The sequence below is a fragment of the Crinia signifera genome, chromosome 5 (assembly GCF_055691185.1).
Source record: "Crinia signifera chromosome 5, ASM5569118v1, whole genome shotgun sequence".
Taxonomy (NCBI): domain Eukaryota; kingdom Metazoa; phylum Chordata; class Amphibia; order Anura; family Myobatrachidae; genus Crinia; species Crinia signifera.
The window spans coordinates 73,425,993-73,448,999 of record NC_139221.1 but is presented as its reverse complement, the minus strand read 5'-3'; the positions used below and the strand labels follow the sequence as shown (position 1 = coordinate 73,448,999).

Here is a 23,007-nt window from a genome sequence, read left to right as displayed (position 1 = left end):
CTACACTACCGGCCATTAATTTCAATACACCACCATATTTGTGATTTTGTTTCCAGTGAGGGACACAAGTAAAAAGCTATTTTGTGATAAATTAATATTTATTGAAGTGGAGAAATCACAATTTATATAATTGACAAGGTTTTCAAAACAACTGAAAAGATGATTTACTTAAATTTAGCTTTCATTAAAGTACCCGCCCTTAGCAGCACGCACTAAGGGAATACTAGCTACAGGCGTTTCGCTGTAAAGCTTTAGAAAAAGATCAACGGTGAAACTCGTCAGCGGATTTAAATTTCAGTCCAGCTCATCATTATCACCACATCATCCTGTCCGAACCAGCCTTGGAAACTTTGGACTGTGTATATTTTACTGCAAACATCTGCAAATAGCCACACCAACCATTTGCCCATATCATAAAGGGACTTGGAATACAGCTTCTCTAGAATATGGACCATTCATTTCATCCACATCACATGAGAGTAAGATCCGTAAGATCTCCTATCCCAATACAAGGCATGATAGAAACGGACACATCTACCAACTACAATTGATGAGCTAAAATGTAATATTGCAATCGCATCTATTGATGGATTCGGTATGAAATCCTGACAGTCAATATCCCGACAGGGTCAATATCCCGACATATAGAATGTACAGGTGAAACAGTCAACATGACTTTCGGTTGACAGGTCGCGAGGTGAACATGAGTTTTTTCAGTTTGTCGACACAGTCGACATGGCCACAGTTGGAAGTGAACTGCAGCCCCTCGCATCGCTCGGTATGCTTCGGGCACGGTGCCTCACTGCGCTCAGCACACTATATTATTCTCCCACCATGCCCTAGTGGATGGTAGGGCATGAAATACCGCCTGTCGGCACATGTCGGGTCAAAAAACAGTGAAAAAACCCATGTCGACCTCGCGACCCGTCGACCAAAAGTCATGTTAACTGTTTCACCTGTACATTCTATATGTCGGTATTTTTACCTTGTTGGAATTTTAAATGTCGTATTTTGTCCTTGTCGGTATTATGACCCATTCGGGATTTTTACCCTGTCGGGATTTTGACCTATTGATATCCTGTAGTATAATAAATATGTATTGTTTTTACCTTGCTATATTAATTATTAAATTGTGAAGTCAATTCAATCTATTTTATTATTTAATTGCTCTGCTTTTACTGCTTTTCTGTTTGGCTTTTCATACAGGTTGGGCTGACCTGTTTCATAAGCAACGGCTTAAATTGTATAGACAGATGGTGTTAGTGCACCTCAATATGACCCCGCATAGGGCCCAGTATTTTTTTATTCATGTTTGTGGTCATTATCTGCTGTAGGGATGAATCCACAGCCAATAAGGCATGTGCCAGAGGGATTGGCGTAACTTTGGAAGATGCAGTGATAGTGCTTTGAGTCCATGTTTCACTCTATTTTCACCATATCCCAAACACATCCATTTCCAAAACAGCCCCAGACCATGATAGCACCTACCAATGCTTCACTGTAGGCTCAATGCATGCACTTGTCTGAAACCCGACGATCAAAAGAACCTTCTTCCATTGGTCAGATGACCAGTCCTTGTGCGCTTTAGTCCAGAGTAAATTATTTTTGATAAAGGGCCTAAGCAATGGTTTACGGGCTGCTACATACCCCTTTAACCCTGTGGCTTTGAGGTGATGCTTCACAGTAGTGACTGACATGCTTTTCTCTTGTGTTTTCAAAAGCGCAGCGCAGATCTGTGGGGTTGCTTGGAACCTTTGCCATCTACTTTTTTCACGCGTTTCAAACAGTTCTAGGGATCATACATAGTTATGTTGTAAACCTCGTTATCTAGCAAGTTATGAATATCGAGTATTTTACAACAAGATGCTGATAGGATATGAATGAGAGTGAAGAGTTTTACAATAGTAGTTTGACTCATTTATGTGTGGAAACCATTAATTACGGTGGTGTATTGAAATGAATGGCCGGCAGTGTAACATGAACTAACGCTACATATACAGTCCAGATGAGAGATATTTCAATTCATATCAATCCCATAACAAAAATCAGTTTTTGCAATATTGAAATAGTCTGGAAAAACATCACACAGATTTAAAAACAACATACTTACTATTTTTGTTTCTTCATTGTTAATTAAAAACTCACTTATATCTTCTGTGCCAATTATATCACTGAAACTTTTTCCCTGAACGAGAAAAATTAATTTGAGCAAATTAGGGGACCAACGAACAGGGTCTTACTCATCTCACACATTACTTCTTACTCACATAGGCCGGTTATGGTATATTAGATCTACAATCATATGGTCAACAGTCACAAGGTTAACAGGGTGAAATGATCGACATTTAAAAGGTCGACAGGGTCCAACGGTCGACATGATTTTTCATGTTATTTAGGGGATCTATGTCGACATAGGTAGACATGGACACTGTAAGCGTACCACGCGCCATGCTTCGGGCTCGGGGCCTCGCTGTTCTTGGCACACTATTACATACTCCCTCCATACCGTAGTGGACGGTAGGGTATGAAATACCGCCTGTCGCCACTTGTTGGCTCAAAATTTAGTACAAAAAATGCACGTCAACCTTTTTCCATGACAACCTTTTGACCCTGTCGACCAATAGTGGTCGACCTAGAGTCAATCTGGATACCCATAGGCCACACCTTATGTTTTACCTATTCTATAAACATAAGCGGCAACAAGCAGAATATTTTGTTTTCACATGCATCCCGTTCTGTAAATGCCACATAACCAAACCAAATCAAAGGATTATAGATTCGAGTTAGATCAAATATTTAGATAAAACGTGAAAGCGACTTTCAGCTAGGCGAACAATTCGGAAAAATCTATTCAATGCGGCAGTTTTCAGCAGTTTTTTTCCGCCAACGCAGTTTCAACCTTAGGAAAAAGTTGAATCTTCATCGGCAGAAAATAATCGAAAGGGTTGCTGATCCACGTTTTCCGCCCGTGACAAATTTCCCAACAGCTGAAAAATCCCATGGATTAAAACCCCTAAAAATAGCAATATCTAATATGCCTAATACCAGCGGTAATGACACAAAGTAACATTAGATAGTCATAATCTATAAAACCTTTGAGAGCAGATCCTTTTCATTACTGATTGGTTCTTTCAAATCTTCATTATCCTTTTCACTGAAGTCTTTCTGCTGAAATTTCCACAGGAGAGATAAGTCGGTTAATAAAAGTGGAACCTTTAGTGGGTTCTTGAAGGACACCTCCACAGTTATTGGCTCTGTTAAAACAGAAATAGTCTTTGTTACACTTCAAATGCAAAAGACGACATTATACATTCACAACATAAAATGGGGAAATCCTTTATAAATGGGCCGATTGCTTATTTGAATGCACATCTGTATATGCACAAGGAGTCTTGCTTGTTTCGCACTGTGGCCTAATTCACATTTGCATACATACAATGGCCAATGTTCACTCAATGGGTAGCATTCAATGCTGCGGCAAGCGGTACGGCGAGGGGGATAAACAGCGAGGATCGCAGAAAACCAGCGATCCTCGCTGTTTAACCCCCTTGCCGGCCGCTCGCCCTATTCAGCATTCCGGGGGAATCCTCGCCGTCATAGGACGGCGAGGATTCCCCCAAACAGCGAGACCCGCGCCTAATGCAGCGAACACACTGTATTTAGCCGCGAGTCTCGCTGCTTCTGCAGCCGCATACGCCGATTCCCCCTCGCTCAAAAAACGGAGCGAGGGGGAATTGGCGTATGAGGGTTGTGAGTTGAATACTGACAGGGTGAGTGGTGACAGCGAGCAGGAAGCCCTGCTCGCTGTCACCGCTCACCCACGGCATTGAATAGACCCCAATGGAGCAGAAAACTGTGTAATCGTACAGTACGTGCAAATATATGACCACAGTAGTAGTGACCCAGAGACTCACACTTGGCTTTGATTTTTTATGTTTCATTAACATTCGTTGTATTCCCTTAATGTTAAATACACACAGTACAGGTAGCATAGATGAAATTGGTATTTAAATAACCATAAAGACTTTATATAAAAACAATGATTGCTTTCCCTTCACTTCAGTAAGCAGAACTCCCACATTACCTTGTACAACAGCCAGAGGAAACTTGGAGTTATCAGAAATGCTATTTAAGCAATACTGAGTTGGCTGAAAGTTGGGAGGAAGGACACCTCTATTAATTACAGCTACCGCCTGTTCTTCTAGCTCCTTCCACAGCTGTAAGGAGTCGCCATCATACTCCTGGTCAAGACTTACATGAGTGGCTGCTTGCTTTTCACCTGTAAAGCAATAAAAATATTACTGGAAAAAAATAACATTTTTATCAGTTTTTTTTTTTATCCTTTTTTTATTGTTTTCCATACATTTAAAATACAAAACAATATACAAACAATTAACAACAAAATCACTAACATACAACATAACATAAATTTACCACGTTTTACAAGAATGGGTACATAATAGGCTCAGCCTGGCGTAAAGAAACTATTGAATCTTTTCAATAGTACAGATTTCAATATTTCACACAACGAAATAGGAAAAAAAAAAAAAATAATAATAAAAAAAAGATAAAATGTGACAATTATTGATGTGTTGTGATTCTTAATTACTAAATGTTTCTTATAATCTATTTAGTGTACTCGTTTGTGCCATATACACACAGTGTAGATGCCAAATTGTCTACTATTTGTTTACTATGTGTCAATTTTGTGTCCCTATGTATATATATAAAAGATAAATAAAAAATAAAATAAAAAAAAAAGGCGTGTTGTGGTTCTTAGCTAATGACCGTGTATTTTAATCTATTTAGTGTAGTTGTTTGTACCATGTATATGCAATACCAACTAATCTACAATTTATTTACATAAAGAGTATGTAAATGTGCTTACTATGTGTGAGTTTTATGTGCCCCTGCTATACTTATATATCCCCCCTCCCTCTTACCCTCCCATCCTATTCTTTCCTTATCCTATTGTGTCATGGACCATTAAGCCAAGGCTCTGCATACCGTAGTTCTTAATGTCATATAGTAAGAGAAAAAAAAAATCTTTCTTTACTTGCCAACATTACAGTTTTCATCCATTGTCAGTTGTCTTTTTCCCTTTCTTCTTCCCTTTCTCTTTCCTCCCCATCATTAATCTTACTCATTTTGACTCCCTTCTCACTTCTATATGTATATCCATAGGCCACGTGTATTAATAATAGTTCCTCTTATAATCTCCTCCATTCATAGAGATTACTATAGTCTACTTTCATGATCATGTACAGAATTCCATAATATCTTTTTGTATACCTGTACCTTCTACTATCTAGACACCAACTAATCTTGCACCTCCCTACTTAATCTTGATGTACACCATCTATCCCACTTTTCCTGATATTTATGGATGGCTCCACGAATTTTAAACATAAACCGTTCATGTCGAGCAACTTCATTGACCAGTACCCTCCATTTATATAAGCTAGGGGTATCTGAGGAGTACCATACTCTCGCTATTATTACTTTAGCTAATGTAGGAAGACATAATACATATTCATATACAGCTGCCGAGTGTGACTTTTCCAAATCAACAGCATATAAACAAGTCAGTGGATTGATAGTAGGGAGTGATGGAACTGTAGATTGTATGTCTCTCCACACTGCCTCCCAAAAGCCAAGTATACTCGGACATAACCATAACATATGCCAAAACCCCGCATTGTCACTCTTACACCTAGGGCAGCTTGAATTATCTATAAACCCTACCCGTTGAAGAAATACCGGAGTCCGGTAGGCTCTATGAAGAATACAGAAAAAGGTTTGTCTGAATCTAATATTCGGAGAAGTGTGCCTTAATGATCCTAGTATTTGTGCCCATTGTTCATTTGAAAGAGACCCCAGATCTATTTCCCATTTCAACCGTAGTTTGGCAAACTGATCTGGAATGACCTCATCATTAATCAACATTTTTTATCAGTTTTACACTATCTGAATATTTTATCAGTGTTAAGGCCCCCATACACTATGCATCTTATCTAGTTTTTTATCTTTTGCAGGGTGCCGCACCCATACACACACTCCAAAGGTAGTAAGAAGCACCCTGCCCTAAAAAAATTTCTCTGAGGGGAGAAGTCACATCCAATTGATACATCGTGTGTGTGTGTGTGTGTGTGTGTGTGTGTGTGTGTGTGTGTGTGTGTGTGTGTGTGTTGGGGGGGCTATTCTACATTCTATTTACAGGTCCCATCAATATTCTTCTTGGGGAAAAAAGAAAAAGAAGTCTAATATGTGAAGTATATGTCTTCTTATTTCTTACTAAAGTGCCATATGGTCTAGCCAAAATATATTATACTTCTCTATGTATGTTTTCTTGATGTAAAACAAGGCTAAACAGAGTTGCCTTATCTCAGTAAAGACGTAATTTATCACCTTTTCAATTTACTTTATAAATTGAAAAGGTGCTGGGGAACTGTGTTGTATCTTGTCTAGAAGAGCACCTTCCTGCAACATAGTTCTATTGCATTGTAGTCTCAAAATAAAGGTTTTGCAGAAAAAAAACATTAAAAAAAGAAAGACATAAAAATTCTAAATAAAAGAAAATAAAAATCTAATTACCAAGCAAATATTCATCACAAATTCAAGAAAAAAAAAAAAAAATAAAACTACATAGATTAACATTGATAAAACAATTGATTACCTTATATGCTGGATACACATTATGCCATGTGTTCCCAGCGCAATTTTAAGTGTACACACTTGCCAATGCCGGGTTCCCTGGCAAGTGTGTACACACTTGCCGATAACGTCAGAGACGTAGCGGGGGCCATGCCAATATAATAATTATTTAAGTCACAGAGAAAGCTCCAGGTTCATTTAGAATAGTAAAATATGTTCTCATGTTGTCATTTGTTATCTGGAGATTTAGATAATGCAAATGGATAACTCTAGTATATACTGACCTTCAGCCGGTCGCCTATCATGACCAAAGAACACTCGAGTCTCGGAACTATTGATGTACGGTAAAGGAAGCTGAGGTAAAGGACTATCTGGAGACTGTTGACATACATTCTGTGGAGAAGGAAAATGCACCCGTATGGTTACATATTAAAATGATGAACAAAGGTGATTGAACAATTTTGTAGTTCTCCAGATGTTGCCTCACATATCACAGGTGTAGTGAGCCAAAATTCACTTATTCAAATGTGGCCATTCGCTTTGATGCTGCGTTCTGCAGAGTATAGTAGCGGTACCGTAACACGTACACGTACCATGGCAGCCCGCAACCATTTGTAATACCGGTAGGATAATGGTCTGCCAACAAATTAACCCTAGAATGAATGTGTGTTCGTGTACATGTGGCCGAGAATATAGATTGTAAGCTCCACTGGGGCAGGGACTGATGTGAATATTCAAATATTCTCAGAAAGCACTGCAGTGTGATGTGTGGGCTATACAAATAACTTATAATAAATAATAATAAATTATTTTTCGAGTACAATTTGAATAATGAAAGCCTGTTGCGTGTACAGCAATGATCACAGATATCCAGCATATTTCAAAATAAAATGATTGACAAAGTGGACTTCCAATTACCATACCTCCTGCCCTCGTGTGGAGTTTTAATGGTCTTTCTACGCTATTCCTCCCTAAGCTTTATTCTAACTTTCTACAGTGGCAGAGGGGTAGATGCATGAAGCAGAGATAAGGGAGGAGAAGTATTTTATCACTGGCCAATCAGCTTCTAACTGTCCCTTTTTAACACAGCCTGTAACTTTACAGTCAGGAGCTGATTGGCTGGTGATAAAGTCCCATATCTCTGCTTCATACAACTACCCCAGAGTGATTTATGCTTTAGTGATATTACAAGTTCTTTAATATTCATGAATATTGGAACCCTAGAAGTTCATGTCCAAAATGCTTACCTTATACACATATAGATACTCTCTGAGAAAGGTCCCTTGTTGCAGTGCTGGTTGTTTGCTGTCATTAATTAAAACATGCCTGAAGGCAGAGACGGCATTGTCCAGTTGGCGCAGTGTAACTGACTGACGACCAATGAAAAAGTTAATGTGGTCCTCAGCTAACGACCAGCCTTTCCCTTTGTATACTTGCATTGCCTGGCAATAACATCTCAAGGAGTGTTTTTTCTGGGTAAGAGACAAAAAGCATATGAGAAAAGGTCACAAGGCACAAAAACAAACTATAGCAAATTTGTTTCCTAGGAGGGCGCCCACTAAGCAAATAGCTTAGTGTTCTATCCTGCGTAGGAAAATTGCATCGTGTACCGTCTATAGTGCTGTGCGATGCGATGTTCATGTTAACTGCACAGGAGTGCTTATACAATGAAATATCGCATAGGATCGCATGGCACCAAATGCGATGCGATATTTAATTGTACAAGCACCCATGACATGAGATGTGATGGGTGCTTACAATGAGATGTGAAGCTATGTGATGTGTGCATAGTATGTGATGTGATATGATGTGATGGGTGCTTACAATTGTAAGCACCTGCACCTATGCCATTGTTTAGGGTCAACCCCAGTATCCACGTCACCCCGAAGCGTGGTGAGCGCAGCTAGCCCTGCAAGGGGCGGCGGAACGTGTCCTCCGACCTTTGCATACCCCACTATCTACGTCGGTGTGGAGTTGATTTTAGATCAGCCCGAAGTGTGGAGAGTGCAGCGAGCCCCACGAGGGGACGCGGAATACATGTAAAGTAATCCGCGTCCGCTCGCTGCGCTCGCCACACTATCTAAAATCAACTCCACGCCGACATGGATAGTGGGGGTATGAAAAGGTCAGAGGACGTGTTCCGCCGCCACTCACCATGCTTGTGGGTTGGTATGGATACTGGGGTTGACGCTAAAAAATGGCATAGGCCATCACATCACATACTATGCACACATCACGTCACATAGCATCACATCTCATTGTAAGCACCCATCACATCTCATTGTAAGCACCCATCACATCTCATGGCATGGGTGCTTGTACAAGGAAATACCGCATCGCACAGTAAAAACGTACCATACAATGCAATGAGATGCGATTTCACTACGTTTGCATACGTAACAAATCTGGGCACCCTGCTAGGAAACAAGTACCCAAATTTGCATTAACTGAATTTTTTTTTATTTTAAATCAGGTATATTTTTATTGTTTTTCGAATGAGAAAAAATATGAAAAACAAACAACAAACTAGCAACCTTTATAGTGTGTACACATGGTTATATTTGGCTTCCGATGTTCCCGATATAGAGAACATCGGAAGCCAAATCGCATGCTTTTTTAGGGCTTGCGAGCCCGATGCGCTGCACGCTCCCGTGTGAGCGCATATCGGCAGCCAGATAGAGAGGGCAGGCAACACTATATAGTGCAGATCTGCACTATATAGTGTAAATTGTGCCCCTCTGGCATGCCGTGAGATGCGGGTCCCGATGCGATCTGATCACGCCGGGACTCGCATCTCACGGCAGTATCTGCCGTGTGTACACACCTTTAGAATGCATTATACATAAAAGGAGAGTCGAATAACAAGAAATACAACTGTCGATGGACATCCATTATACAATATTCTGAAGATGCAGTAATAGCATACAGCAACTAGCAATTAAAATGCATATTAAGTATCCTAAGCAAGAGAGTTGTGAGTCCCCCCCATACCCGGTCATAATGTTTTGCACACTTACGTTTGGCATACATAAAATGTTAATGTGAAATGGTGATGTTAACTAATATAACCCAAGATAAATAGGAAGGCAGTTCGGGGCTCATCCAAGAACATGCAATACACAGGCGGGCTAATGTAAGTTATATATAACCGTAAATATGTAGAGAGACTCCTCCAATTCTAAACTGAAGATACACACATGGGAGGACATAAGAGGAACAGAAATAACTGTACTACCAATACTGGCAGTCACCACTTCTTAGAAGGCAGCCAATCTAGGGCATTGCCACAATAGGTGCCAGAAATCAGTTAAAATAGATGAGCATTTGGGGCAGGAATCTGATGACCGGCCACCAATATGAAGTAACCTGCTCGGAGTCCAAAAAACTCTATGTAGGATATATAGTTTAATTTGTTGAAACCTGGCGTAAGTACTGGCACACATAGGCGAGCTGATTATATAGTCTCAGTCATCATCAATTTCTCTTAAATCAGTCACCCATTTCAAGCGCAATACACTCAGACTATCTGATACAGAGAAGGAGAAAGTAAATGGAAACAGAATGGAAATGGTTTTGTGGTGCGGCATGTGAACAGGGGACTCCCAGACTCCCACACCTCCACTGCGCATTTACGGCATGGTGGAGTTGAAGATACCGGTAATAAATGTCTGGCAGCACTATAAGTGTTAGCCAAAGACTCTAATGAATGATAAACCCCCTCATTAAATAATTCCCCTATCACTGTAATTCAAGGCAATCCCAGCCCAAACCACCCTCCAGAGTACATCATTCCTTGATTGTTCCATATAGGAATATCAACCACAACGCTACCAACTGCAATCCAAACTCTGCTGTAACAGGGGGACAAGAGACAATAGGGATGTACGGGCTAACAAAAATGATTACAGCATGAGAGCTGCCCTGTCTAGGAGGGCCACGGGAAGATTCCAATAATCTCAGAGCGTGAACTGAGCCAATTGCGCAGCAAAATATTATAAACGTAAAATAGGTATTGCTAATACACCCTCCTCCTCTAGCTCTACAGAGCATCGCATTATATACATGTTTGTTAACTTCGATACAATGCAATCCTTTTTCTTTGTTTATACACCAGAGGCAGACAGGAATCTGAAAACATCCATCTTTAACACTGGAACAGCCCATCCCTCTGCTTCAAAGCCCCTCACCACCTCTCAGAATCTAGTGTTCTGCAGGCATGGAATAGAATCAGACTGGGACGTGCTTACTACATAAGGTTTTTAAAGGTCCGTGTAGACTTTGTATAGAAAATAAAATGATAATCATGAGTGTTTCTTACACTGCTCTCTGAGCAAACAATGGGGTCTTCCCTTCTAAAATGTGTTCATGACGGAGTCTTGTTCTTGTGTGTATATGATGCAGTGTTTCTCAATTCCAGTTCTCGCACACCCCCAACAGCTCATGTTTTGAGGATTTCTGTCTGTGGAAACAGGTAGTATAATGACTGACCCAGACAAGCAGACTGGCTCCTGTGCATTAAAGAAATCATGAAAACATGAGCAGGTGGACTGAAATTAGGAATGAGAGAGAGAGGAGCCTACATAAAGCTGTAATATTCAATCCCGGCTGCTGACTGTCAGAATGTCCCGACAGTCAGAATCCTGTGCCATTTTCACTTAGCTCGACAGCCGGAATTCAATCTTACGGCAATCGAGTGTTGAAAAGTGGGCGTGTCGACGAAAAAAAAAGGCTGCAGGTTGTCAAAGAACGGCCGTGAATTCGACAATCCGTGGCCGTCTCCGAAGTCAGATCTGTTTTATCAAAATCTGCTTTCAATGCTGTCGGAAACTGCAGCATTGAATAGGCCGCCACTATTTCTGCCGGCTGAAAGAACGTCCAAGATTGAATACCCCCTAAATACGGCACATTTCCATTTGGAGTAAAGTTAACTAGCAGGGACAGCGGGAGCAATAACGGCCATCTCTCTGAGTCACATCCCTGGAATCGCAACCAGACTGATGCTGTGGGAGAGGGATTGGAAGATCCCTCACCTGTGAGGATGATTATAAAGTGGTTTACACCATTTGAAGAGGTGTAAACCAATGGGGGTTAAACTACGATAAGCTTCACTTATTAGGCATTTGGTACATAGGAGTCAAATCGTAGGCTGAATAAATATGACTGAATTTCCACATCCAAACACGCCACCAGATTGATTGACTTTCTGCTATTGTGATGCGATTTGTCAGCAGGTTCTATTAGTATAACACAATTATTTAGGAAATTTGGAATTTTTTCTTCTGTCTACGTAAAGGATGTGATGTCTGGCTGGATGCTCTAATGCAGCGGTTCTCAAACTGTGGGTTCTGACCCCAAAGTGGATCCTAACCTTCTCAGCATGGGGTCGCGACTTCTCTAACTTCAAGGAGTCTGAAAAATCTGTTGAAGTCTGTTATGTTAGATTCCTCACATCTTTTAGTGCCTCCACAATGCTGCCATGTATGTGCTGTCTGCTGACTACACATGTGATGTGATGACCTTCTGCAGTAACTCGCTGGGGTACAGTAATTATTGTTGTATTGAACTTTTAAAGTTCAAAACGCATCGCATCAGTTAAAATCACACCGTGTACCTGCGGGGATGCGATGCGCGTCCCCGCAGGTATAATATTGTATAGCACAAAAAGTATCTGCAGGCAGTACTTTTTGTGCTACATCCCCTCAGTTTTGTAGTACATGCGATGCGATGTCCATTTGGTAACTATAAACTAAAAAAAAAAAGGCTAAAATCACATCGCACCCACAGTACAGTAGATCGCATCGCATCACCTACAGGTGCCAAAATCGCACGGCACAAATGAAGTAGGAAACGCACAGCACACATATCGGCACGTGTAAGGGCACCTATACATACATTTAGGCAGAAAAAGTATTCTCAGCATCATCTTATGAAAAACCTGTCTCGATTAATCGGCCGCACAATGTCAGTTACTGTTTGGCAGCTTGCTTATCGCCAGTCTACAGTGCACTCAGTGGAAGTCAGATCTGTGTCTGCACGCTGTGAAAGAAGCCATATCTGCAGTTTAAAAGGTGGAGACAAGTTGTTTTCTTACAGACTAATATCAGAATCCTCTCCAACAAAGACAAATCAGTCCATTTAAGAGAAGAGAAACATGGTTTGGAAACTGGTTGCCAGTACCCTAAGTGGGGGTGAACAGACTGTTTCATTCCTGGTGTACACAAAAAAATAGTTCTTTCATTTTCAGATCTAGAGGAAAAGTACATAAGAATGTTTTCCAAAAGATAAAAGGAAAATAAAGGGTACTCTTTACCTAGCACGGCGCCCACGATTTTGATCGTGGTCATCGCAGGTAAAAAAATCGCAGCCATCGCGGGCGTGCGATGCGACCGACGCGATGCCCGCGATTTCCCATAGGGAACAATGTTAAATGTCTCAATTGACCCGATTTTCCTGTTCAATGCCTCAATTGACCCGATTTTTCCATAGGAAACAATGTTAAATGGCCCACAGAGGCCAAATAGGCACCCTGAAGTGTGAAATGGCCCCCACAATTGTTAACGCCACCCCACGATCAACGTCAACCCGAAGCGTGGCGAGCGGGCGGCGGTACGCGTCCTACGACCTTTTCATACCCCCACTATCCACGTCGGCGTGGAGTTGAGAATAGAATAGTGTGGCGAGTGCAGCGAGCCACCGAGCCCGAAGCGTGGTGAGCGCAGCGAGCCCCGCGAGGGGACGCGGATACCTTCACAGGTAAATGCGTCCCTTCGCGGGCTTCACAGGTATCCGCGTCCCCTCGTGGGGCTCGCTGCGCTCGCCACGCTTCGGGCTCGGTGGCTCGCCACACTATTCTATTCTCAACTCCACGCCGACGTGGATAGTGGGGGTATGAAAAGGTTGTAGGACGCGTACCGCCGCCGCTCGCCTTGCTTCGGGTTCACGTTGATCGTGGGGTGGCGTTAACAATTGTGGGGGCCATTTCACACTTCAGGGTGCCTATTTGGCCTCTGTGGGCCATTTAACATTGTTTCCTATGGAAAAATCGGGTCAATTGAGGCATTGAACAGGAAAATCGGGTCAATTGAGACATTTAACATTGTTCCCTATGGGAAATCGCGGGCATCGCGTTGGTCGCATCGCACCCGATTTTTTAGTGCATTCAATGCCCGCGATGGCCGCCCTTCTAGGTAAAGAGTACCAAATAAAGTTCTAGGATTCTGAGGAAGCCGCTGATTAAGAAAAAGAAGCAGGGTCACATCAATCCAGAGAAGCAAACCCTACCAGCTGGTCTTTCTTCACCCTGCTACCCAGGAATAGCGGAGGCTGCACTAATCTGAGGCACCAGCAGCCCAGAAGGCCACCTGTGGCTGCCGGACACAGGGGGCAATGTCTTGATACATAAACAGTGGAGCACATTAAATATTGCCTTTTATCCAAGTTTTTTTTTTGCAAATAAATTTTTTATTGGTTTTAAATACAGGTACAAAAAGCACATTCTTTAGTTTCACTGTCATACAGACAAACAATCTGCGAGTAAAATCGTACCAATATATTTCGGGAATAAATTGTAAAGTGGAAGAGTAGAGGGGGACAGAGAGAGAAGGGGGTAGGGGGTGGGGAGGGGGAACACTCCGGGTCACTCAAGTTGGGGTTATCAAGTATACCACAAACACATAGGCCATAGGGAGATAATGGACCATCAAATACCAGAGGGATTGAGAGCTATATAGGCATAAGGAGAGAGGGTTCTACACGGTTGGAGACGCCATAATATCTTTATAGATCTTGGAGTCCCGAAAGACTAGCCAGCGGGTCCAAGTATCCCTGAACTGGGCCTGTCCATCGCCTGCTGAAGACAGGATGTCTTCCATATCCGCATAGAAGTCCACCATTCTTTGATCGTTGGGGGAGATGTGGATCGCCACCTTACCGGTATTACCGATTTAGCGGCATTATTTAAGTGGCATAGCAGGGATTTTTTATATATTGAGAGAGGAGCAGGGGAGAGGTGGAACAACCAGAACAGTGGGTCCGTAGGGACTGGGTCTCCTAATATAGTCCTAGAAAGCTTGAAGACCTCTGACCAGAAGGGTACTATGAGGGGGCACTGCCACCAGATGTGAAGTGGGGTGCCAGGAGCCCCTGAGCATCTCCAACAAATATTGGGAACCCCGGTGCCCATCCTAGAGAGAGCATCCGGGCATCTGTACCAACGGGACAGTAATTTGTATTGTGTCTTGCGCGCGCCCACATTCGGGGAGCACGCGTGTGTCAGGGAGAATATCTTTTCCCAGTTGGTTTCACCGACCTCCCCACCTAATTCACGGTCCCAGGTGACAGTGAAGTGGGGTAGTTTCCTTTTATCCAAGTTTTAAACTGCATACAGATGGGGTCAGGCAGGGGACACACCATTGACGCACGTCCATTGCCAAAAATGGGGCGTGCAAGCATCTTGACATGCGTGCACCACATTCTGGAGCAGGGTGTCGCACAGCGGATGGCGCAATGGGAGCTGCTCTGATGTGTGGCCCCATCTGTATAAGAATACTGACGGCTAATTAAGCAACTTAATTAACACCAGCTATATATTTGCTTGAGAGGCATTAACCAAGAAACATTGTTTCAAGTTAGTCCAACTGCTATTGACACAATACTAACCAGTCCAGTAAGGACACTATTGCAATAATGAATGCGTGAGATAATGGGGGAAATTTACTAAGATGTGTATTCTACTTCACATGTGATGTTGCTATGGGAAACCAATCAGATCCTGTCTACTATCTTCTAGAGGGTGCTAAATAAATAAGATGTAGATTCTGATTGGTTGCCCATAGCAACATCACATGTGAAGTAGAATACACATCTTTGTAAATTTCCCCCAATGAGTGCAATCAGATATTCCCATGGGAAGTAGACAATGGGTAGAATTTGATCTAGAAGAGATAAAACTCCTAGTCTTAAGGGGTGTACACACAGGATGGAGGCTGGACGATTTTGCTTAGTTAAAATCATGACATCACTGCCGAAGATTAGCCGGCGACCATCCCCAGCAGCAGCCAGTGTGTACACCAGATTGGACACTGCGGGGCCACGCATTGCTATCGACCACTGTATACACAAGAGGCGATTCAGGCAAACCTTCTAAGCGACTTTGACGTCAAATCATTTAGAAGTTTCGCCACGTGTGTACACGGCTTTAAAGATGGTCAAGCGTTAGTCTTTAATACAATCCCTGGTAACACACCAGAATCACCAAACATTAAACAAATTGGTCAGCAGCCTCTCAAAAGTGTGACAGTCTTAAGCTGGGTTGCTGGTACTGCAAACCTTATCACTCACAGCGCTGACACATTGCTGTGCAGCGATGTGTGCGGAGCGATCTACATAGCTCAGATCGCTCTGTGTCACCTTATGTGTAGGCCCCATTACTTCACTAATATTAAATGTTATGATTGTATGCATACTCTTATTATCTATATTAGATAAATGCAAGCTACATTATAGTGCGTATTTTACTCCAAAAGCAAGGACTGGGGACTCTTGCAGAATGGTGAATCACTCTGCTCGGCTCCTGATTAAATGATTGACATCTCCATGGTCCAGTTACAGGGAAACTATAAAAAGTTGAGGTGAGCCAGTCTTGTCAGAGTAACGCAGCACACTTGCACAGACCGGGGGAATTAAGAGTGAAATGTGCATTGATTTGCAGTTTGTCACCTTAATTTCCAAAGTGTACTACGACACGAGGAACTCGTTCTGCTCATCCCCCAATACAGACACTTTACCATGCTTCTTTGAAATTCCAGTTACACAGAACGATCTATGTAGCCCAAAACCGCTCAGGACATAAAACTGCAGCGAGTGAAAACTCCTTCTGAAATGTAGGGAAACGCTGATAAACGGAAATGAAAGGGTGTTTCATCCTACTAGAAGACATGATCAGACTGGAAGGTAAATCACAGATAACAATTACTGTAGCTTCACTGGAATTACCATGCTGTGTTCCCAGCCTCTCCCCAGCAGTATCTCCTGTGACAGCACCCTGCCCAGCCACTGTCAGCAGATACACACCACAGCAGCACTCTCCACAGATAACACCAGGGTTGCACCTTGTATTTCTGCACTGGAAAAAGCCCCTCTCATCATACCATTGTATAGCACTAGAAACTTCACTTACATTTTATTTAAACCGTGGAGTGTCAGGGAACAGGGTATGGGAATAGTAGGTATTGATACGGGAATAGCCGGTATCCGTATCGCTGACAAAGTCCAGGTTAACAGTCAGTACCACATCATTTTTAAATTACAATGTACAGTATAATGCTAGTAAGTTCCCGTGTTGTTGTTTTTTTTTAAACTATGAACAAGTGTGGATACAGATTACAATATACAGTGCAGAACAATGAATAGAATACTATGAGGTAAAGTACTGGAATTATCTGCTGCAGTATGCACACATTCCAAATAGTATTATATGTACACTACCTATTCTAAATAGTATGCCATACATAGTGACGTGTTCTATTTCACGCACTAACTACGCGAGGATATAGAATACAGGAATGTAGTGGTATGCTGTACTATACAAATCATATGGCCAGTGCAAAGGTGGACACACACTGGCCTTATTATTTGCAGCATGGCTCTCACCCTTGCTCCCCAAGTCGCTCCCCCAACGTGGGCATCAGCAAGTAAGTATGCACTTGCCCAATCTGGCACCCCGTACGTCTATGGGGGAGAGCAGCGGATCAGCCTCAGAAGGAATACTTCCAGCATACTTGAATGTGCTCCCCACTTTCTCACACCCTCCCCATAATTCTCAAATGAGCCCAGGACATTTGTGACTGACAAAATTAGGATTCACACATTTTCCACCTTTCGTTGGTCCCCTGCAAAGCTGTTTTTTTATCCTGTCCTTTTTATATTTCCATGGTCCCAAATTTCTTATTGGGACCCTACTCTACACAGCAATCACCCCACTTTGTGTAATTTCTTCTAGGAGTAACCTATTACATCCAAGCTAATCCTACGCAGTGCACCCAAGATGGCTGCCTCACCCGGTACCTTGTTAGGGTGGACTACACAACCCATGTAAGTTATTATCCAAAATGCCTGCACCAACACTTCATTGTGCCTACTGTGCTTTCAAGGCTTTCTTTTATGTCTGTGTAACTTCTCTATTGCTGTACTACCCAAATCCTATGTATTATAGATTCCTATCCTTATGTTTCCCTCCTTTTAGCCCTATAGATTGTAAGCCTGGGAGAAGGGCCCTCCTATCGTTATGTCAGTTACTACCCAGTTTGTTTTACCACTGTTTCCAATTGTAAAGCACAACGGAATCTGCTGCGCTTTATAAGAAACTGTAAATAAATTATTATTATGTGCATTTTGTACACATCTGTAAAGCGCACAGAGCAGTGATCGCGAAACCCCCCAAAAATGATGGGTCCCTGGGACCCCTCACTTACAAAAATCGGGGTCCTACTTGACCTTTTCTGGGTCCCAACGGAATAAACCCTCCTCTCCTCTTCCCCAGCATGGCACATACAGAAGCCTCCTCCTCTCTTCCATATGGCATATACCCTGAGCCAAGGGCCAGCCTGAGCCTATTTATTTTTTGGCGAGCAAACATAGATTTGAACACCCCAAAACTTTGGCTATTGTGCGATGGGGGTGGGGGGGGGGGGGGTGTGTGTAATCAATTGGCAGTTTGCCCACTCACATAAAGCAAGATACACATATACTAGAAAAAGGCATAATGTCGGAATAGGGACACCTGTGCTGCACCGATCAGGATTGTAAAAGTAATGGCAGCAGGAACAGGAGGGATAGGGTTAGTGAATTCCCAGCAGAGTCTATAGGCTCCTCCCCTACAGGCAGCTCTGCCTGTTAAGAGTTAATTGGTGACCTATGCAGTGACTGGAGGAGGGGACGAGTGGGCCATTAACAGCCAGCACTCAGAGCCTGGAGGAGGTGACAGTGACACACAAGAGAGCAGCACCGCGAGGTAGGAGAGGAGGAGGGAAGTCTGCAGCCCGAGTCCTGCTAGCAATAAATCCCCTTACATGACAAAGCCAAGCAGCCTGCTAAATGGACCAAGCACCCCTTTTACCTCTACTTCCTGCCCGGGTCTGCTCCGTCCTCACGGTCACACCTCGCTGGTTCTGGCCCCCAAATCTGGTGTCAGTTCCTCGTGCTCCGTCCTCACACCAGCCTCAGCTCTGTTCCCCTGCTGAGCAGCTGCTTCTGGTGTTGGCTCCAGGCGTCTGTTGTTGAGGCACAGTGCAGGAGCCAGCTTACGCGGCTTCCGTGCACTGCTGCCTATGACTCTGCGGTGACAGGGACCCTTTCATTTTCGCGCCCAGCAGATGTACGAAGCGGCCACCCTTGTTACACTTATTAACACGGCGTGCACGCCGAAATGGCTGGGTCCCAGGGGACCCAGCCATTTATAAAAAATGAGTCCCTGGTGCTCCAAAGTGGGTAAAATACTCGCTATAGCGAGTATTTGCGAACTCTGCAGAGTCCGATGTATATATACACATATACATACATACACACATACACACACATATATATATATATACATACATACATATACATACATACATATACATAGCAAGTGAAGGCACTCTGCGCTAACTGGCATGTAGCGTAATTGCCGGGGTGCAGCGCACAAGAGATATGCAGACGGGGAAATGGTGCGGCACTCACACGGACTTCAAATAACGTTCACAGGGCACACAGCAGTAGCCGACGTTTTGGATCTAATTCCGAAAACGTTCTTGCCTTGAAAACGGAATTTAATCCGAAACGTCGGCTACTGCTGTGTGCCCTGTGAACGTTATTTGAAGTCCACGTGAGTGCCGCACCATCCCCCCGTATATATGTATATATATATATATATATATATATATATATATATATATATATATATATATATATATATATATATATACACTATGGAAGTCGAGTTACACACACGCCATTTTAGGATAGTATGGCCGCCATTTTGGTTCGCAGAGTTGCGCAAATAAAGTTTCCATACCCGAGTATGCGTGGCAAAGTGGACCAGAAGAGTAGCCATACTATCACACATAAATTCATAAATACATACTGACCCTAATTAAAAATAGTTAAAGGTTTAGAACGCCACACATAGCTTAGTTAGCCCTGCATACATCTATCTGTATCGTGTTTAGTACCGTTCCGTTCAGCTCATTATGCGAAGTATTCCGGTCATTGCGAATATATCGCAATGTACATTGCCCGAGAGATATGGACATAATCCATATTCCAGAGACAGTTTCTGTTGTAAGTAGTTAACAAAGGAAACTAGCTCAAACCGGTTCTTATCCTTGCTGACGCCGAAACCACCAAACAAAGGACTCTTAAAGTTCACTCCCCTGCACCTGGTCAGACCAGGTACAGCGTCTAACCTCCAATCACAGTGGACCGGACATATGATCTCTGACCAATGAGAATGGCCTTTGACCTCCCCCTTCTGACCCTATAAGATAGGCGACCCGGAGCAGGCTCGCTCTCTTCGGCACATCTACTTTCCCTGGACCTTCCTACCGGACTATCGCTCATTCCTGAACGATAGTGAGCTCTGACCGGACTGCGCTTCGCATACTAGATGACCACGGTAAACGGTTGCATTAACGGTATTTATCCTTATTGTATTGATTGGCTGATTGTGTCTTGTATCTGTTTTCTCTCCCCTTAGCAGAGTCTGTTTAGTATTCATTGTTAGTATATTGTATCACCTGTTATACCTGTTTATTCTTATTTCTGTAACCCCCTTTTGTCCATTAGGGACTTAAATACAAACCTTTTACGGAGTTCTAATCTCCTTATTCCTATTCAGTGGTCGTGTCTGTTTATTCGCATAATAGCGATAAGGTATATTGCGGACACAGTCCGATAAGGTATATTCGCAGATTAGAGACAAAGTACTGCGAAGGAATCTCTGAATAAGGTATTGGTTCTTGGTATACATAATACAATAAAAGGTACGCTACGCTGCGCTACGCTTTGTTCGCACGTGGTTAGGTATAAAGGGTACGTTGGTTGCGGACTTATTACGTAACCAACGCTTTTCACTTATCGTCACTCTGGTTATATTTTAATCACCATTAACAATTGGGGGCATCGTCCGTCCGCTCCACATTCCAGAACTCAGTACCAGGCGTGCGACCCGACCTATACCAGCAAAAGGGTGGAAGTATTTATTTGTTTCCATTGCTGGATAGGCCGAGTCCGCGGCGGTGCGGGGTTCGGGAAGTGCTAGCGCTGAACCCGGAGTACAATAAGTGAAAGCCACGTGTTTTAAAGCATATCATACCTAAGTGTTTAGTAAACTGTACTTCTGCCTGCCACAAGTAGTTTAACGGGGTATAGTGTCTTGGGCTGCTTGTTTATTATAGTATATGTACCACGTGCGATAAGGTTCGCACACGTGGAGTCTGTGTTTATTATAGTACATAGAGGATCCCCTCTGTGCAAAGCTATAACATTTTGTTAGTTACTGCAAAACCAGGGACTCAGCCACGTGGCGACAAGTCCTGGGCCTTTTGCAGTAACGTAAAGCGTCTATTGTGTATTACGCAAGGTGCGCGCGCACGTGCCCATATCGGGAAATTTTCGCATCTTTGTACGAGATTTACGGATTAAGTGCGGGATTTATTTCGCATCTTGATACGTAACTTTCGGACGGAGTTAAGGGATTTATTCCACATTTAGGCGCAATTACTGTGTATAGCGAAACCCGAGTGCAACCTTGCAAATACACTATAGAACACGTGGGTGGCCGATTCATCGGCGGCCTGTGAACAGTGCATGTACACACGTGGCTGTTCATTGGTACTGCACATGCAGCACACATAGGAACTCAAAGGTGAACAGTATTTAACCACTAGCTTTATTTAAACAGTATAGCAATATACTGCGAATGAGGCGGTGATTAATAAAAGAAAATAAGTTTTTTTCTTTTTGTTCATTTTTTTTTTAAACAAGCAACTCAAGCATTATTTTAATAGATTCCTATAGAGTGTTATAAGGGATTTATACCTGCATAAGTATCCAGTGAAAAGCTACCAACTTGGGAAGATTTTCTGTACAGAAATATTTCAAATATATGCATAAGACCAAGGTGTAACCAGCGCCCAGTGTGAAAAATAACTGAGGCGAACGGGTGTGTGACGACACGACTCAAGCGCAGTGTAGTCCAGTGTAGGACAGTCCAAGTAGGACAAGGTTAGGGTTCACGTGACGACGTGCCCATAGGAACTGCCCCTTCAGTGGAATTGATTCCGCTAGGAGGGTACAAGAAGATACATCGGAACGCACTTGTTTCCGATTAGCTACTTTAGAAATCCGATTTTTGGGGGTATAGGAAAACAAGTTTGTTATACCCTGGAAAAATTGTGCCGCATCAAGCAAGTTGGCTAGAAGTTCGCTGCTAGTTGAAAGACTTGGTGATTGAGTATCATACCTCGTATCCTTCGCACCTGCTTGACTGTGGGATGTTCTAGGAAGCTGTAGAAGTGAGTGTTTGGGGAGCTCTCAGATAAGTAATAACCCACCGATATCTATTAAGCTGTGAACGTTTATTCCTGTAACTATGGGTAATAACGGGTCACGCTGTGATAACGTGCATGTTAGGGAGGAAGCAAGCCGGCCAAAAGGATCGGCTGCTTTTATTATGTGCAAGAAGCACGGTGAACTCGCAGTTGTTTACCAAAATAAATGGAGAAAAATGACACAAGGCAGCAAGTTAGAATTTCCCAGTGTTGGTAGCTTCGATCCGGAAATCTTATCGGCAGTAAAAGATGAAATATGCCTACTCTCCAGTCGTAAGGAGAGAGTGAAGCATATAAATATTCTTAAATTGTGGCAGAAGGAAGGACAGGAACAATGGGGAAACAGAGGTTTGGCAATACCTGACGCAATCAGCCACAATATAAATGCAACCGCCGCCACAATAGGAACAGCTCCCCCACCCCCATATGTGCCGAAGGGGATAATGACGCATAAGAAAGGAATAAGTAATAATGTATCCGTTGCTAACCTGTACCCTGTCTTATCCCCTTACAAGGAAACCCGAGAGGAAAACGAGCAGCTGTTGGCACTGGCCGTCTCTCATGCAATTAATATGATTGAGGGAAAAGCTCAACCCGCTGTTGAGGCCCCAGCACAGGAGGAGGAGACGGCTGATGCCAACAGCATAGTATCGGACTCAGGTAATGATGCACCACACAGCACAGACACAATTGACTCCCAAGCAGGTCCCAGTAATGCGAATGTGGTACAAACATACCCTGTACGCACACTGGAGGTTCCCTATGG

General features: G+C 42.9%; 1 protein-coding gene across 4 annotated transcripts in view; it reads right to left on the bottom strand.

Annotated features, from left to right (window-relative positions):
• Nucleotides 1-23,007, bottom strand: part of TRAPPC8 (trafficking protein particle complex subunit 8) — a 117,691-nt gene that overhangs the window by 38,152 nt on the left and 56,532 nt on the right. For all 4 annotated transcript variants that reach the window (XM_083187467.1, XM_083187468.1, XM_083187469.1 and 1 more), the window contains 5 exons: nucleotides 7,902-8,126; nucleotides 6,939-7,047; nucleotides 4,085-4,279; nucleotides 3,094-3,254; nucleotides 2,111-2,185 (listed from right to left, as the gene is read on the bottom strand). In XM_083187467.1, coding sequence (XP_083043593.1) covers nucleotides 2,111-2,185; nucleotides 3,094-3,254; nucleotides 4,085-4,279; nucleotides 6,939-7,047; nucleotides 7,902-8,126 — 765 coding nt within the window. The remainder of the gene's footprint in view (nucleotides 1-2,110; nucleotides 2,186-3,093; nucleotides 3,255-4,084; nucleotides 4,280-6,938; nucleotides 7,048-7,901; nucleotides 8,127-23,007) is intronic.